This window comes from Morone saxatilis, unplaced genomic scaffold, assembly GCF_004916995.1.
Source record: "Morone saxatilis isolate NCDOM2014 unplaced genomic scaffold, NCSU_SB_2.0 Contig3, whole genome shotgun sequence".
Classification (NCBI taxonomy): domain Eukaryota; kingdom Metazoa; phylum Chordata; class Actinopteri; family Moronidae; genus Morone; species Morone saxatilis.
Window position 1 is genome coordinate 5,433,594 of NW_023339873.1, and position 17,076 is coordinate 5,450,669.

The 17,076-nt window shown below is 39.8% G+C and overlaps 1 protein-coding gene across 2 annotated transcripts in view; it reads right to left on the reverse strand.

Annotated features, from left to right (window-relative positions):
* The window catches only part of trim9 (tripartite motif containing 9), a 40,534-nt gene that overhangs the window by 12,724 nt on the left and 10,734 nt on the right, over nucleotides 1-17,076 (reverse strand). For both annotated transcript variants that reach the window (XM_035674550.1, XM_035674551.1), the window contains exons 2-6: nucleotides 13,100-13,195; nucleotides 12,161-12,283; nucleotides 2,369-2,479; nucleotides 1,082-1,235; nucleotides 109-254 (exon numbers count right to left, since the gene is read on the reverse strand). In XM_035674550.1, coding sequence (XP_035530443.1) covers nucleotides 109-254; nucleotides 1,082-1,235; nucleotides 2,369-2,479; nucleotides 12,161-12,283; nucleotides 13,100-13,195 — 630 coding nt within the window. The remainder of the gene's footprint in view (nucleotides 1-108; nucleotides 255-1,081; nucleotides 1,236-2,368; nucleotides 2,480-12,160; nucleotides 12,284-13,099; nucleotides 13,196-17,076) is intronic.

Below are 17,076 nucleotides of genomic sequence, written 5' to 3' on the forward strand. Positions count from 1 at the left end.
AAAAAAAACCCCCCCCCCCCCCGTGAGGGCTTTACAAGTACAAGTAAAAACTGGACAGATAAATCCTAACGAGTGGAGACAAAAGACTACCTGTGGAGGGAAACCTACTCTGAACGGCCCCCCGTTTCCATCGTCAAGTTCCAGGATGTATCCGTCCACGGCGATGGTGGAGAGCGGTGGCTGTTTCCATGACAACGTGGCGCTGTTGTTCTGAGTGCAGCATTCCTCCAGCTGGAGCATAGGAGCAGCTGGGACTGGGGAGGGGAAAAACCAGGCCAGATTACAGTCCACTGAGATATGAAAAGATGCCCGCACGTGCACACACACACCAACTGGCTATGACTCTGCACTGCAAAAAGATCTGTTAAATATTTATCACCAATAAATTCAATTACGAATATATAAATTCATAATGCAATAATCAAAGGTTTCCGAATCATGAATATAAATGCACCAAACTTCCTTGACTTTCTGAGTAATTTACAGAATATTTTACAGCTGCAGCATGTCAATAATATCAAACAGGTATATAATTCAAACACAAATGTCTATGCGACATCCTGCAAGTTCCCCAAGTCAAACTGCTTCTGAATATATTTTCCTGTTTACTTGTCAAATTAAAAGGTCATATGCAAAAACAAGAAGTCTCTAAATTGCAGCTGCAAACTCAAAGGACTGTTGTCACAAAAAAAGAGGACGCTTTCTTACAAAAAAGCCCATTAATGTCCACAATACATTTTAGAAAGATACTTCATAATTAAAAATTATGTTTTAACATTCATATTTGAACAAATCCCTGGGTAAAATTAGTATAAAACCTTTAATGAAACACTGCAAACACTGCAGGTATATCAGGATGCTTTTTCATAACAGTCTGACTGCAGGACAGCTCCTTCACAGGCTGGTGGTGATTTACTGTCTTCAAAAACAGTTGAGTAGAGAAGACATTAGCTCTCAAGAGGGCTTAAACCTGCCTCTTTGAGTTAAAAAAAAGAGTCTTTGTCTGTGCTGTGCCTGCTCTCCTGTAGCAACCTCTCCTCTAGCCCACTCATGTACAAACCCATTATCTCCTCTCTTTTACCTTTCATCTGGACAAAGTCGAGCTGGTGGATCGTCTGGAGTAGGGGTCCACTGTCTAGAGTGAGGTCAAAGTCGCTGGTCATCCTGGGGGTGAGAGTTCCCTTCCCCCACTGGCCCTCTGTCATGTGGACCCTCCGGATCAAAGCATCGGAGATCTGGGAACCACAATTAAAACTCATCAGTAACAAAATACTGTACTGGAAAGCAGAAAATCACACAGTGTCACAGATGTATCGGTGTTTAAATATAAGATTATATCATTGTCTACATACACAACACATCCACAAGATACATCTGAGGGGTCACAAGATGATTAACAGGAAGTGAAATCAGAAAAAAACTATTTCTTCCATATGAAATGAGGTAAGTCAAATACATTTGTAGAGCACTTTTTAACAACAAGGCAATACAAAGTGCTTTAAATAAGACATAAAGGCATTAAGACAAGATTTAAAAAGAAAATGAGGCAATACAAAAATATGCACATAAACAGGATTTAAAAGGATTAAAATAAGCTAAAATAGAATAAGACAGATTTGGTAGTATCATAAAAAAGACAGTTCAGTTCAATAGTTGAATAAATAGGTCCTTATTTAAGTTAATAAAAGACAGCAAAGACAGCCCATATTATTTAAAAGGACTGTTGGGCAAAACCTCAAGTTTTTCTGGGAGTTTGTTCCAGATCTGTGGTGAATAAAAACTGGATGCTGCTTCTGACAACTCAGGACATAGCAATAGATCAGAAATGTGTTCTGGTCCTAAACCATTTAGTGTTTTATTAACCAATACTAGTATCTCAGTCAATTCTTTCTTAAAGTCAAGATCTGAGAAGTGGACTGATATGGTTTCTCATTGTTGATAACTTAATGCTTGTTCTTCTTCTTTCTTGTGCAGGACTTTAGTCAGCTGGTGATGTTGTTATATATAAACCTGTGTGTCGTCTGCATAATTACGTTTAAGACATACTGTTGTTTTCTATAATCTGAGCTAGTGAGAGCATATAGATATTATAACAGAAGAGGATTGAGAATGGAGCCTTGAGGAACTTGTCCAGAAAAATTAAATCAATTAATTAATTAAAATATACCAAGGACTGCTATACATATTCAAACACTAATGAGGGATTTAAGTAAATATTGCTGGATTTTAAGGGCTCAAAAGGTAAAAAGGCTGGGAACTGGTGCTCTAGGAAACACACTTCCTTCATTGTTATTAGGGGCATAAAAAGGCAGGAGCTGTACAGTAGCTTCTAGTAGAAATAAGAGATTTGTGTTGTTATGCATCTTACCTGCAGGAAACCACTGGGGTCATTCTCCTTGATAACCTCCAAACAGTACTCCATCAGCCCCGTGGTCTGACGCAGCTTCACCGTACAGTGGGAGATCTGATCCCGAACCACCTGGAAAAAGGGGGCGAAAGAAAAAGGGATGATGGAAGAGAAAAGAAGAAACAGCCACGAGGGAATCAAGTTTTGCAAATATAATACACTTGTACAAAAACAACAAGAATGCAGAAGATAATCATATGTTAATCATCACCCTTTTCCTCTAATCACTCCGGAGTGAATAAAATGCACAAAGATGGTTTAATAAAGTGTGCAAATGCTGTAGAGTATAATTAGGGCAGGAATAGAAGAGGGAAGAGTGGAGAGAAATTATGGGGGAGCAAATTAGCAGAAGGTAGTGGAAACGCTCATAAATGAGGGGAGAAGACAAAGGCAAAGAGAGGAAAGATGGATGCCCGGAGAGCTTAAGACAACAACAAAAAAATGGCGACATTGAAAAGACCTAAAGTGGGTAGATTGATGGAGGAGGCTGGAGAACACAGATTAAACAAGACTGTTAATGGATGGAGAGAAGCTGAATGAGACGACCAGGAGGAATACCAATAATGAGATTAGCACCGGCATTGTCAAAGTGATTGATTGAGTAATTTGAGACTTGAACACAGATTGAGGGAGGAAGAGGAGGCTGAAGGGACATCTGCAACCGATCCTGTTATTGACGTTAACGGAAGAAGAGTGACATTTTGTTTTCACGGGTCGGGCGTGTGAACAGCATCACCAGTTACATCAGAGATGAGACTGCTCTAAAATATTTTTTCGGTCTTTCAAAGCAGCTACATGTCACTCTGGCATTAAAACATGCGTACTTCTTTTTCAAATGTTCTGTATGCAGTCGTTGATTGATTTTCACACTTAAATCTGTTACAAAATACAAATGTGATTTTTATTGCTGCCTCCTCATATTCACAATGCATCTTCCCACAATGTGACCAGAATACAAGAGAACAGTTTTAAATCAATGAAAGAAACACTCTACACTCACTTTATCGCACATACGACAAGATATTTGATTGATTTGATCAGATATTTGATGGACATGACTCGGGAGATTCCCTCTCTATCCCTGACACCACTGATGTCCACAGAGCCTCCTTGCAACAGTGTGAAATAAACGGAGGTGCAGGACCGAGGGTTGCTAGGTAACAGAAACTTCACTGCTGCTATCTGAGGGGCTCTAAGGCTGAACGGAGAGGAAAATCCTCCCTGCAGCCGCTCCGAGACCAACAGTATACATGAAGATGATTTACTGATGACTGCAGTCATCAATATGCAAATACTATACCCCTGACACATAACAAAACAGTGGAGACTTTCATATAGTTCATATAGAAGACACATGCACATAGATTAAGCTTTAACATAGCCCCTTTTTCAAGGCTATAATCTATGTGTGGGCAATATTATGGATAAGTAGCAAGTAGCAATATATTAATTTTTCTGGAAATTAAATTTAATCATAGCTTATATAACCAGATGTGAATGTAAATTTTTGGTTGGCACTGAAAGTAAAAACCTGACAAATCCAATTAATTTATTAAATTTAATTCAAACCTCCTATAAGATATAAATATAAAAAGTATTAAAAAGGTACAGCTATCTCAAAATCCAGCAAGATGTCTACTGGTGGACTATATATATATCGTCATGTGTGCAAATATTCCAATGACTGTGGTCGAAAAGGGCAGCGCCATCGTCACGCTACCAGTGTCACTAACACAGCACGATCAATGTTTTAACCACTTAACACCCATTTTCCCATCATTTCAAATGATTCTGTTTGGCTGCACAGCATGACTGTTTTGCCAGCTGGACAAAGGGATTTTGAGATGATCTACATGTTAAGGGCACCACATCATGTTTGCTTTATTCAAACCTCAGAAAACTGAAAACTTCTGCTCCCAGTTCAGTGGTTTGGGCAGCTGAAAACAATTTAACCTTGTGTGCCCTCGAGCAAACTGCACAAAGATGTGGTTAAAAATGTGGATTTTATAGTTCTAAAAGACCCTCCGTCTCCTTTTCTTTTCTTTAGCGTTTTCCCTTATGTGCTCTTATCTGCAGCAAACACCAGGGAAGGTAGATTTAAGCTAAGTCAATCATGTTTACTTAGAGTCTGGAATCACATTTGTTTTGACCTCCTTCTTTCTGCCAAAATATCTGCGGTTTTGCATCCCTATGGCTGCCAGAATGAGTCCTCAGCTGTGGTTCATTCACACTAAGACAGTGTGAACTTAAATGAACCAAATATGCAACCTCTCCTCCAAGGTTCAGACTGAATAAAACAAATTGTAGGTCTGACTGCTCCCTAAGAGGATTAAATATTAACTGCAAACTGAATATTTTCAAGCATATAAATATTTACAGACGTGCAGCTAATCGCATTCTAATTACCCCCCCCCCCCCCTTCTTTTTAGTGCTGTAATCAATCAACCAGAGGAGGACCGTGTTTAACCTCTCCTCCCATACAGTGAGGGGAGATCTCATTCCAGCTCTGATGATTCGGTCTATATTTCTCTGGCTGAGGGCCAAACCTTCCCTGCTGTGTCAAACCCGGAACATCCACACCCCTGCAGTGGCCTGGCAGAGCTCCAGGAAGAGTTTGTCAGTGCTGTCGCTGCCTGTTAAACAATCAGACTGACTGTCCCCTATCTGTACGCAGCTGGAATCACAATCTCCTTATTCACAGAGTACAATACATATGGAGGAATTTTACTTGAGGATGCAGAGATATGGCATCAACTTTTATGGTATCTTCTGCGTTTCCCGGGTACTTGCTCTCCTTCAGATTTGACACTCGCTGCTGCTTCTCTCAGCATTCCAGCCATCTTTCCTGAAATCTGCTTTACATCAGCTCCGGAATAAGATATAAAAGTTGCCACCGGCAATACGGCTCTGCCAGCTGATCAGCAGATAATCAGTGTGGGGAAGGTTCATTCATCTAAATTTAACACAGAATGAAGGGAAATTTAGCATCATGAAGAGACAAGTGAGAGAAATGGATTTACAGAGGGATGGGTAGAGAGAGAGACATAACAAAGTGCAGGACAGTGGGTAGATGGCAGAGCTGGCTGTGTAAGTGGGCCACGGTTTCTGCAGCAGCAAGAGATGAACGGAGCTCACGGGGGGGGGGGTCAAACTCCATCCTTCCTCCGTCCTCTCAGACATATGTGGCTGTCATGGTGATTAAGCACATCGTCATACAGAGTCACAGCAGCTCAACAGCGCTGCTAAAACAATCCCTAACAAGGTAAAGGCAAAATGCAAAGAAAAGTATGCTCAGAGTGCGGAAACATAATTCCTGTTTGGAACGTTACAGGATCTTACTGTGGGACACAGACTCATTAAAATATGTTACTACTCTTGTTCTAAAAGGAGCTGCTAACACAACCTGACTCCTAGCTGATTTTATGGCCATTGGAGGCAGTGCAACAAGCTGTAAACACAATACTGGACATATTATCAACATTTACATGGCAAAACAGTGGCTTATTTATGTATCCAGCACATTTCTGGCCACCTGGCAATGTCATCCCTGCACGTGACCCAAACCGGAAAAGTTGTGAGTCATAAAAAAACAAATAATAAGTTAAAACTTGCTGTGAAGCTCAGTAGAGTTGAGGGAGATGGCAGATTTGGGTTTGTCACTGTGAGTGACCCCTTTCACATTACACATTTGATCCATTTATAATAAAAAAATATTGATTGTAGCAGCTTGAAAGAGATTTAGACAAACACAAATTTTGGGCACCAACTCTGACTGCAACCAGACAAGGCAGGATATTTAAAAAGGGGCAAATATTATCCAGCATCTCATCAGCTGCACATATAGCATGGCAGGCGAGTCTCCGGGATCCACTGCCTCTTTGTGAAATAAATTGCCTTCTTCTATCTGTTTCTGTTGTAATTATTAGGCCACTGCGGCACTTTTGGCCTTGTAAGTGTGACTGCAGTCTCCTAACCTGTCCCTTTACAGCAGCACAGGCTGGTATACAGTCAGCCTCGACCCTGGCATAAAAGCTTTAACATTACGGAAGTGCATGAAAATGATTTAATGACACTGACATACTGTATAGTAGAAGCACAGAGGGAGGGGATTTTAGGGGTAAGTAAGGAGCTGTGACGCAGAGGAAAGAAGGGTTAGATGGAAAGTGAAAGATTGGAGTGACAGAGGAAGAGAAAGATGAGGAGAGAAATGGATGGAGGCAAAAGAGGAGAGGAAGAAAGAAGGTAAAAGGACGCAGAGTAGAGGAGGAAGACAAAATAAATACAAGAGGGATCTGTGATGGGAACTGTTAAAGGATGACAGAAAGATGAATAAAAGGATTAAAATCACTGCTTTGTCCTGTATGTTACACTCCGCAGTGATGGTCAGAGAAAGTGACAAGTGCCACTTCCAGACGTTCAGCTGTCAGCGAGGATCAAGGCGCTGCCTGCTCGACATTAATGTGTCTCTTACGCAGACAGATGCAGAGTAAACGCAACAGTAAGAGGAGATTCACTTCCTTGATGCAACCATAAATTCAATGGTAAAAAGGAGTACAGGTTGATATGATATTGTTCAAATTAACTGTTTAATCATCTATAAAATGTCAAAAAGAAAATCATGAGGGACCACAGTGAGGTCTTTAAATTACTTACTTTGCTCATTTCATGATGATATAAAACAAGGAAAAGCAGCACAATCTTACATTTTAGAAATTGGAACTTAAATGACTATAATAACAATCACACAATAGTTTTAGCTTTTCAATTTTTGAAAATGTTCGGATTTTATCCATTTTACATAGTTGTATAGTTTTTCCGTTTTGGACTGTTGGACTAGACGAGACATTTCACCTTGGACTTTTGGAAACCGGAATGGACACTGTTTACTATTTTATCACATGTTTGAGACACTAATTGACAGATTTATCAATGTCCTCTGTTAATCAACACTATTCAATCAAGCATTTCACAAAGAAAACACAAATATACTAATGAATAATGCTCCACTCGTGAATTCAGCAGCAGTCTGAATATTTCATGTTCATCCTCTCTGCAGATCCCACTGCAACAATAAAACCTGATGTTCACAGTGAGAAAATTAATCATTCGATATTTGCCTCCAGTGTTCTTTTTATTTCCTGAGTTCATCCCCCGTGCATGAGTGCTTAGAAGTGGGGGCCCCTGGGGAGCAGGGATCCCTTGGAGCAATGCATTGAGTCAGATGACGAGGAGTCAACAGGGAGGTCAGCAAATCGTTACAGTGAAAATAAAAATACCCTCAGTGCAGCTGTACGGCCCGGGTTGGGTGTCCAGAGGACGAAGCATCCAGTGGCAAACTTTCCAGCGAGAGGAAGAAAATGAACGCTGACTTAGTTTCTCATTCACTTTGTGTTTCTCTAATCAGAAGAGTCCCTCATCAGCTCGCTGCTGACTCTGGGAGTTTAGATCTCCCAGATGAAATACAGTGAAAGGCTACTGCTTCTGCTAGCAGTCTCTTGAACCCTATATTAAAAAATAAATTCTCCTCTCACATTATTTAAACGTTACACTGGCACTTAGCTTAGCATAAAGAAACCTGGTGCCATCCAAAATTTAAATAACTGCCTACCAGCCCCTCTGAAGCTTGATGCTAAGTTAAATTAAGTGTCTCATTGCTCTAGCTTCATATGAACAGACATGAGAGTAGTTTCAAGCTTCTGAAATAATGCTTGATAATAGACAAACTATTCCCTGACTCTGCTTGTTGGTGCATTCAGGTGCTTATGACAACTGTAACTGCCACTTCAGAGTCTGAACAGCAACTTTATAATATGATAAATGTTAAAAGGCACATTTTCTTTTCACAACATTCAAGTTTACTAATTGTTATTATTATGTGCTTGATCTTCTGACTGGACAGTTTGTAAATCCAAAGTTGTTCTGCCCAGAAAAAGTCGGATGTAAATTTCGAACATGCTCCTGAATGTACAGGCCGGCTCTTCATGGTGTAACTTTTAACAAAAAACAGAAACTTGTAAGAAGTTCCCTGTGATGGATTATCAATTAAACATGTTTTACATCTTTGTAAGTTGATTTTCACATCTTACTGACATAAAGTGAGAAAAACGGCTTCCTGAAAGAAAGAAAATCTGTCTAAAAACTGGAAAATTGCCACCAGTATAAGATAAAGTATGCAATTTTCAGTCAGTTATGAACAGTGCTGTAGTAAGTCATGTCCTCAGTATTACTGAATATTATATGCTATTAAAGTGGATTTTACATTTAACTGTTACACCCATATTGTGGGGCTTTAATGCTGATTCTTGTGTTTTTTATGACTAAAAATATTTCATTTTGATTGTTTTTCTACAAAGAATTATATTTTAGTAGAGGAGAAGAATTTGATTGGACATTTGATATTAAAAATTTAAAGGAAAGATAACTTATCAGTTAACAGCTGATTATAATAAAATAACGAAGCCTCTTAAATAATCAGAAAAGGTTGGTGGTTAGTCATGAAATCACCACTGTACACTCATTCTGACAAACCGCCATAAAACTACCTCCTGCCTCTCTAAACAAACACGTGGGTCAGTTCTCCTGGCGTGCAGGGGAAAAGAAATGACCCTGACTCATGTTATTAAGGACTACTTCTCGCCTCCGCAGCTTCAAACAACAAGCAACAAGCTCAACATGTCCCAGTCACCATGGCGACTGGGCTTTGGCGTCAGCGTGCAGGACCAGAGGAGAGCAGCAGGTCGCTCTGTATGAAACGCCAACTCAGCTGCAGCAGAGTCTGTTTAAAATGGTTTTAATTGATTTGAGGTTCTCTATGATTTTCATGGTTTCGGCTCATAAAAAGAGCTTCATGTGTCTGAATCAGCAGGATTAATCAGGGCACTTCATTAGTATCTTAATTGGACATGTATAAAACGCATGGCTGGCATTTTCTCTGATGCAACAATCTGCTTTTTCATATGGAAATAAATCCAATCTGAGATGCTACATCTGGAATACACACAAAGGACTGCATTACCATCAGGAGTGCATCAGGACAGAAATGTGTCTAATTCAGTTACGGCTGCGGGATGACCTCCGCCACTGAGCCACATGCTAATGAAGCAGAACGCATCCCATTGACTGGCCATGTCAGAGCGGCTCCAATTACTGGAGGTGCACTACAGAAAACAAACGATGCCTCCAGTGATCCTTTCCCTCCCCTACTTTACTCCGGCTGATATCTACCTAAACTGAGCTACGCTGCCCTCCAGGAGCAAATGAGTAACACAGAACAGAGTTTCTTGCATCACTGACTCTGTGGGAAACTCATGTGATGGAAGAAGGGCCCCTGAGTAAGTGAGCAGCACAGATTCACATGAGAGATCGACATGGAAAATATAAAAAGAATTTCAGATTTCTGGCATTAAGATTCAGCGAACACATGGAGGCACTGATCTGTTAGCTGACAGGAGGAATCAGATACACTGAGACACATTAAAATTCATACATCTTGGAGGTGTGAATGTGCCTGATGAGTCTCTGCCCCTCAATAAACATCCATCTATCACTTAACAGCCTTCGATCATTAACGGAACAGATTTTGCATTTTAAGCATGCATAATGGAACCTAAAACTAGGCCCTGGAGTTCTGCAACGCAGCAGTTTCATAACCTGCGGTGGCAGTCCAACCTTTGCCGGCGATGAGCAGTAAAAGAAACAACAACGAGAGTACAGAGCTGAAGCCGTAAACATGTCGCAGTGTGTTCCATCTACAGGCAAAAAAAGGGTAATAGCTGCTATTATTCTGACATTTGTGACACCGCTGTGAGAGCGAGAAATTTCATATTTTAACCTGCAAAATGTAAAGAGTTATGACTGGAGGATGTTTTCAACTAAACACTGGGAAGAGTACACACTGTTCAGAGTGTCACTGTGTGTTCTTTGTCCTAAAGGACCATCCTTTTTTACTGTGCAGAGGGAAGGATGGTGGTCTGATCTTTTTGTCCAATGAAAATACAAAACAAAACAGCATACGAAAAAATATATCAAATTTAATTCAGCTTTGTGTTTGGCACCAAATATCTGAATTTAAAACTAAAATGCTAAAGCTAAATTGATTTGCTACAAAATAGTTGTGGACAGGACACAATTGTCTGATTATCCAATGGCAGAAAAAGCTTTAAGGAATTTTGGGAAATACATTTATTTTCTTGCTGAGAATTAGAAGATTGACACCACTCTCATGTCTGTATGCCAACTATTACGCACCAGCCTGCAGCTGGTAAGCTTATCTTAGCATGAAGATTGGAAACAGCTAGCTTGGCTCTGTCCAAGAGTAAGTAAATCTGCCTGGAAGCACCTCCAAACCTCACTAATTAACACGTTATATCTTTTTGTCTAATTAGTACAAAATGCTAAATGTAAAAACGACACGCTGTGGTTTTTTGGGAGTTATGTGCCATGTTATGTTCCAGGAGGATATGAGCGTGGTATCGATCTGCTCATCTTACTCTTGGCAGGAAGGCCAATAAGCGTATTTTCCCGATTACTGAATTATTGCTTTAATGTTAAGCCAAATTCATAAAACAGAGAAAATCCAAAGATGAATTCAGTTTCAAAACCCCAAAAAGACTAAATGTAAACCTCAAGAACACAAAAGAAAAAAGCAGCTATTAAAAACCTTAGTTGTAACACTGATTGCTTGCAGGGTGGGTACCTACAGTAGGCGGGGCAGGTTGACAGGTAGCCTATAGAACTGACGATGACCGAGCAGCTCCTCATATAGAGAAATTAAACGTGAACGAAATGAAAATGAGTTTTTTGTGAGTGATTTATGAGGCACATCCATGAAATGCTTCATATCTAAATATTTCATATATGGGGAAAGGAAAGGAAAGTGTATATATACGTATATGTATGTGTTAGTGTATGAGCATGTTGCCATGCACAGGCTGTGTGTTTCTAAAACCACCTACACGTGTGAAACCTTGATTCTACAGAGCGTCCAAGCGTGAAATTGGATGCTGTACAGCACAAATGTATCTCTCCCTCCTCCTCCTCTCATGTTGCCTCCATCTCTCTGTTATGTCCCCCGTTCAATGTGTTGCAGATGGTTAAAAGACAAATGTGCCACTTTATGTCTCTGAAATCATTAGAATAGAGTTTGAATTCTTATAAATCTCCGTACTAAATCATATTGTCACCTACAGTGCATGTAACAAAAAAAACTGCATCTATTTTAGGGTTGCTTGATTCTCTACTGAATCTTAAACCTGCAATGAGAAAATCTTCCAAACGGCAGAGTTGCAGAAATAGCTTAAATTATTTAAAATGCCATTTGAAACAAATTGGTTAATGTCAGTCATGTGATTTTACCCAATTTAACTACAAATAACACACATTTGACATAACAGCCATCCATTTTTAAAGCATAGCATTAATATTTAGATTAATTTCCATCCTTCCAGGCAGTGATTGTCAAGTAATTTTCTTTCCACCAGTTGCCGCTGTTTCCATTATAACATCAAACTCAACTTAACTTCAAACCTTACCTGAAACACCTTATTCATCACAAATATTGTTGCATTTATTTTTGTTACGGCTTTGTTATCATTACAGGAGATCAGAGCTGCAAGAAGGAGACGTTTATTGCTAAAACAGCCATGTTCACAATACCCTTCTGCTTACGTTTTTACCTTCTTGGTTGTATCTTTCAACTATGATGTTTTTGCTGATGTAAGTGGTCCGAGGGTGTGTCTGATCACGCTCACTCACCTTCAGTTTGTGTTCGTGCTCTTTGTTTACTCGAGACAGCAGCTGGGCCTTGCGTCGGTTCAAGGCATCGATGAGGGCGTCGCACTGCGCCACCAAACAGGCCTCAAACTCCACTCCGTTCTCCTGCGAGACAACAAAACAAAAGGCTGAAAAAATCACAAGACTGACAAAGCATCTTAAAGACATTTAATGGCTGTTGACCAACAAAATACACAGGATATAAAACCGAAAGCAGAAGAGACACAAAGCAGTGATGTAGAATCCCTTCGGACACCAATTTAATAGCAGGATTAACACAGAAATGTATAAAGATAATAAGACTAATAGTACTCCAAACTTGAGTTAAATGACAGAAGGATGGCATATTTCCTTTTAAAAATTCATCTTTATTGACAAGTCTCTTCCAGTAACTCGCCATCAAACAAGGTGGGTGGATAAAATCATCATGAAGCATCATCACCATGGGATGACTGAGTAATTTACGCACAATTATGCCTTGTGTGTAGCAGTAGTGTTCGATTTCACACGTACTAAATTCCCACCTTGACGGGTCTCCCTGGAGCGTCATCTCGCTGTGTGACGATAATCAACGCAGGCATTTAATCCCACCTTCCTCCTCTTATAAGCTTCTTAAGCTGACCACGGCTTTGTCTCCTCAGACAGCAGAAGATTGCAAGCATCTAAATGTATTCCCAGTCAATATATTGTACCTACACTAAGTACACATGATACACAGAATGTAAACAGGGGGACTATTTCCTCTCAAATCAATACCCTCACTCACACATTTAAAAGAACTTTGCTAAGACTGAAACCCGCTGTTACATTGGCAATTTACATGACAGTCTATATCTGATGCTCTGTCCACATTGAAAATTATTTTAATAATAATAATAATGCAAGCATTTTATGGCTCAATTTGTGTGCATGTTTTCGTACCTGGATGTGCTGCACCATGTTCCTCAGCTGAACCAGGAACTCCTTGGCCTCAGTGGCTCGGTCTGACAGGCCGTTGAGAGCCTGAGACAGCTGACCCTGTGGAGAGCACAGAGAGAGGGCATTAGACATACAGCGGCAGCTCTGCAGATATATGGGCTTGTACTACATTTAAATAACAATAACAACCAACTTCTAAAACTGCAGACACCATACATACAGAATAGAGTAATCAAAATGGCGGATTGTAGGATGAATAAGGAGGAAGTAAATCACAGTTCTACATGGGCAACAAACACAGTTTCTGAGCTGGATGTGCTGTATAGCTACAGGAATAGTTTGCGTTGTAATGTGAACTGTATTATTTAAATTTGAAGATAAATGGTTTGAAAATAAAAATTAAGGACATATGTGCATATTAACAGCAAAGGTACCCCTTTCTCTGGTCACTGAGTTTGGTTTATTCAAATAAATGTAAAATACCATTTTATTTTATACTTGTGATGATTTTCTACAAAATAGTTGGGAACAGAACGGTTCTGGACTCCACGTCGTCCATTAATTCCTGATAATGGACACATGGCCAGGCATTATCCCATTATATAACTGACAACAATGTTACAGTCAGCTATGTGGCAAACTGATACGCAAAAATATATCCAACAGGAAGTACCAAACAACACTTAAGATTGAATCTCCTCTTTGTATCCATCCTTTGCAAGTAAAGGTGATGGAGGATTTTGAAGGTTTGTAGTTTTTATTCTTGAACTCTTGACATAAGTCCCCATAACTAAATCCCACCTCAACAACTGGTTAAATGCAGAACACATCAAACTATGTAAGACTATACATATTTAATGGGACCTTTAACATCAACAGGAAGAACACATGGAGGCAGCCCAGCATGAGATTCCAAGCCACTTAAGTTATTTTAGATGTAGATTCCCAGGCCAGTGCAGCCTGTTCAGTTTAAAATATTAGGCTCAACCTTTACACAGCCACCATACTGTGAAAATGTACTTATTCTATCTTTTGGCAGTTTTTAAGTTTTGGATGAACTAAAAATTCACACTGGTCAATTTAGAAACAAAGCGGCTTTTCACTGCCGCTGGGAGACTGACATTTTCAACGGTCAAGTTTTCACCCCAAGAGACAAAATGCACAGTCAGCCTTATACACAAAATGACATTTCCAACTAAGATGATTTATGAACACAAAAAAAGGCACTTGACTGTTGGATTATAAGCAATGGTCATCCAGCGCAGAGCACAGTGCATGTGACGGGAAATACCATTGCTTTGGATGTGTCCGATGACACACAAATGCTCCTGTTTGGATAGTGGGGAAAAGAGACTGAGTGTTCATGTATGTGAAGCAGGGTTGTGTGAACAAGGGGGTGACGGAGCGAGAGGACGCAGCCTGACCCTGTGGGAACCTCGTTTTGGTTGAGTGAACAACTGTCAACTTGGGGAGCGCATTGTCTTCTGGGAGGAAAATGAAGTACTGGGCGTTATTTGGCGAAAAGGAAAAAGAGAGAAATCACTTGAACTCCGGAAGAGAGCAATAAAACCTGGAACTAGCTGATACAGTGAAAAACAACTCTGTGTCAACCCAGCTCCTGGTATCTGACGTTAGCTGGTCAAATGGGAATCTGTATGCGGGGGCCAACAGCTGACCTTTGACCTCAACGTTTGGGAAACCCATGACAGCTGCCGCTAACATGAGTCTACAGCACCAAGGGACAGTCTGAGTCGGTAACAGCTGAGCAAAGACTGAAATGTAACTTGCCCGGATTGTGTAGGAAACTTCCTCCTTGTTAACTTGGGACTCATATTTCAACATCACAAGAGATGACTAAAAATATATTAAATGTATGTTTTCTCAGATTCTTCCGTTTGTTTGTCAAAACAATATCTCAGAAACCTATGGACAAACCTTTGAGGACAAATGTTTGTTCTTTGAGGCCTTTAAAGGGCCAGTGTGTGACATTTACAACAATCTAATGGCAGAAATGGGATATAATATTAATAGGTATGTTTTCATGAGTGTAGAATCACCTGAAAATAAGAATCGTTATGTTTTGTTACCTTAGAATGAGCTGTTTTTATCTACAGAGGGAGCGAGTCCCCTTCTATGAACCATGTTTCTACAGTAGCCCAAAATGGACAAACCAAACACTGGCTCTATATAGGGACACACTATCACACATTACACTTCACCATTAGATGATGCTCAATCCAACACTGTTCCTTTAAAGAGATGGATTTTAGAGCTGCAGCTAATGATGTTTTCATGATCAAATGATTTCGCCTATAAAGTATCAAGAAACAACAATTTTAAAACTAAAAGGTATTTAAATTACAATGATAAATGAAGCAAATTCTCACATTTTTTAGAAAGAAACCAGCAAATGTTTTGTAATTTAGTCATTCTCTACCTTTGGGAACAGTAATAATTTCTGTGGTGGATAAGTGAATCTTTTAATTATTTTCGTACACATTACCAAAAATGTATGTCAGTCAACTTATCATATGGACACACTAATGCAACTGATTCCAAATCCAAGCATAGTTACTATAACTTAAAAGGCAAATTTTAAAACCGCTTAAAACACTGAATAAAGCAGTTCCACCTTAAAAACCAGTGTTTCTCTGACGCTGTTCAGCAGACAAAGGACGTCCTTTCCTAAATGTCAAACTATTGCTTTAAGATATATAGATTTTACCAGAGTGGATACAAAAGTCAATGTACATTTCTTGGAATAGAAGGGAGGAAATTAGTACAACAATTTTAACAAGTTAAATCAAAAAATCAAAAATAGTAAATACAAAAGCGCAAAAAACAACACAATCCTTGCCTCCTGATGTGTTACTCCAGCTTTCTGAGATGAGACGACTCCGAAATCAAACTCCATTTCACTTGGATCACTAAGTCGCCACTATCGTTTCAAGATCCTGCCAATCACACGCCAGTCATCCAAAGCATTCACTCAGACTCTGGTGGTTTCATTACAGAATCGCCAGGTCATACACCTGCCCTTTCAGCTGTCCTAAATAGGAGTTCATTTTCTCTTTCAGTTTTCTCATTTTCCTCTCTGTGATACAGTGATGGACGTCGAGGGAGCTCCTGCCTCGCCCAGTTAACAGTCAGCGTGCGTTCGGTGACAGAGCAGATGAAATGAAAAGCACTTGATTGTCTGGAGGCGTTTTTCCGCAGTGTCTGTTCGAGAGCCTGCAGAGCTCGGTAGTCAAAACCAGGTCAAAACGTGCCATGAAAGTAGAGGCTGTTTTGTTTCTATACAGCTTACGGCTACTTCCTGCTTGGTACAGACAACAATGCCATGGCAGGCAGGTCAAAGACAGACTCAAAGACACAACAAATGGGTTGAAGAGCACTCTGAGACCAAAGCTTCACAGTTGAAGATTTGGAAAATGGGGAGCCACTATTGACAAGCAAGCAAGCTTCTCATTTCAAACCGACGACTGATTCTGTACGACAATACGACGCTAAGCCAGCAATTTCTGTCAACTTTAGTTAGCATTAGCTGACGGTTCAGTTGATTGAAACCTCAGGGTACAGGCAACTTTTATAACTTTTCAGCTTATTCACTTTAAAATGAGAACCAACATGATGGTTAGATACATATTTTACAGGCAAACAGTTAGCATTTGCCTCTTAGGATTTATGCAAATGGATCTGTTTCTTCCAAAATAAAGAGCAGGAGAACTGTTAACATTACCCTAAACTCTGATTTAGTATCTTGGCTCCCACAAAGTGGAGGTTATTCTTTCTGCAGTTAGCTAATGACATTATCTTGTTGGTTTAAAAAGTAATTCTAGGTTAAAAGGTTGTAAAGTAACCTGTAACCCCACAAAATTGCTCTTGGCTTTTCTTGGTTACTACTGTGGGTTGTAAGCTAGTATTTACAGCTTTCTGTAGAGCAGATAAACACATTGTTTAATCCATTCTTTACATTTTTG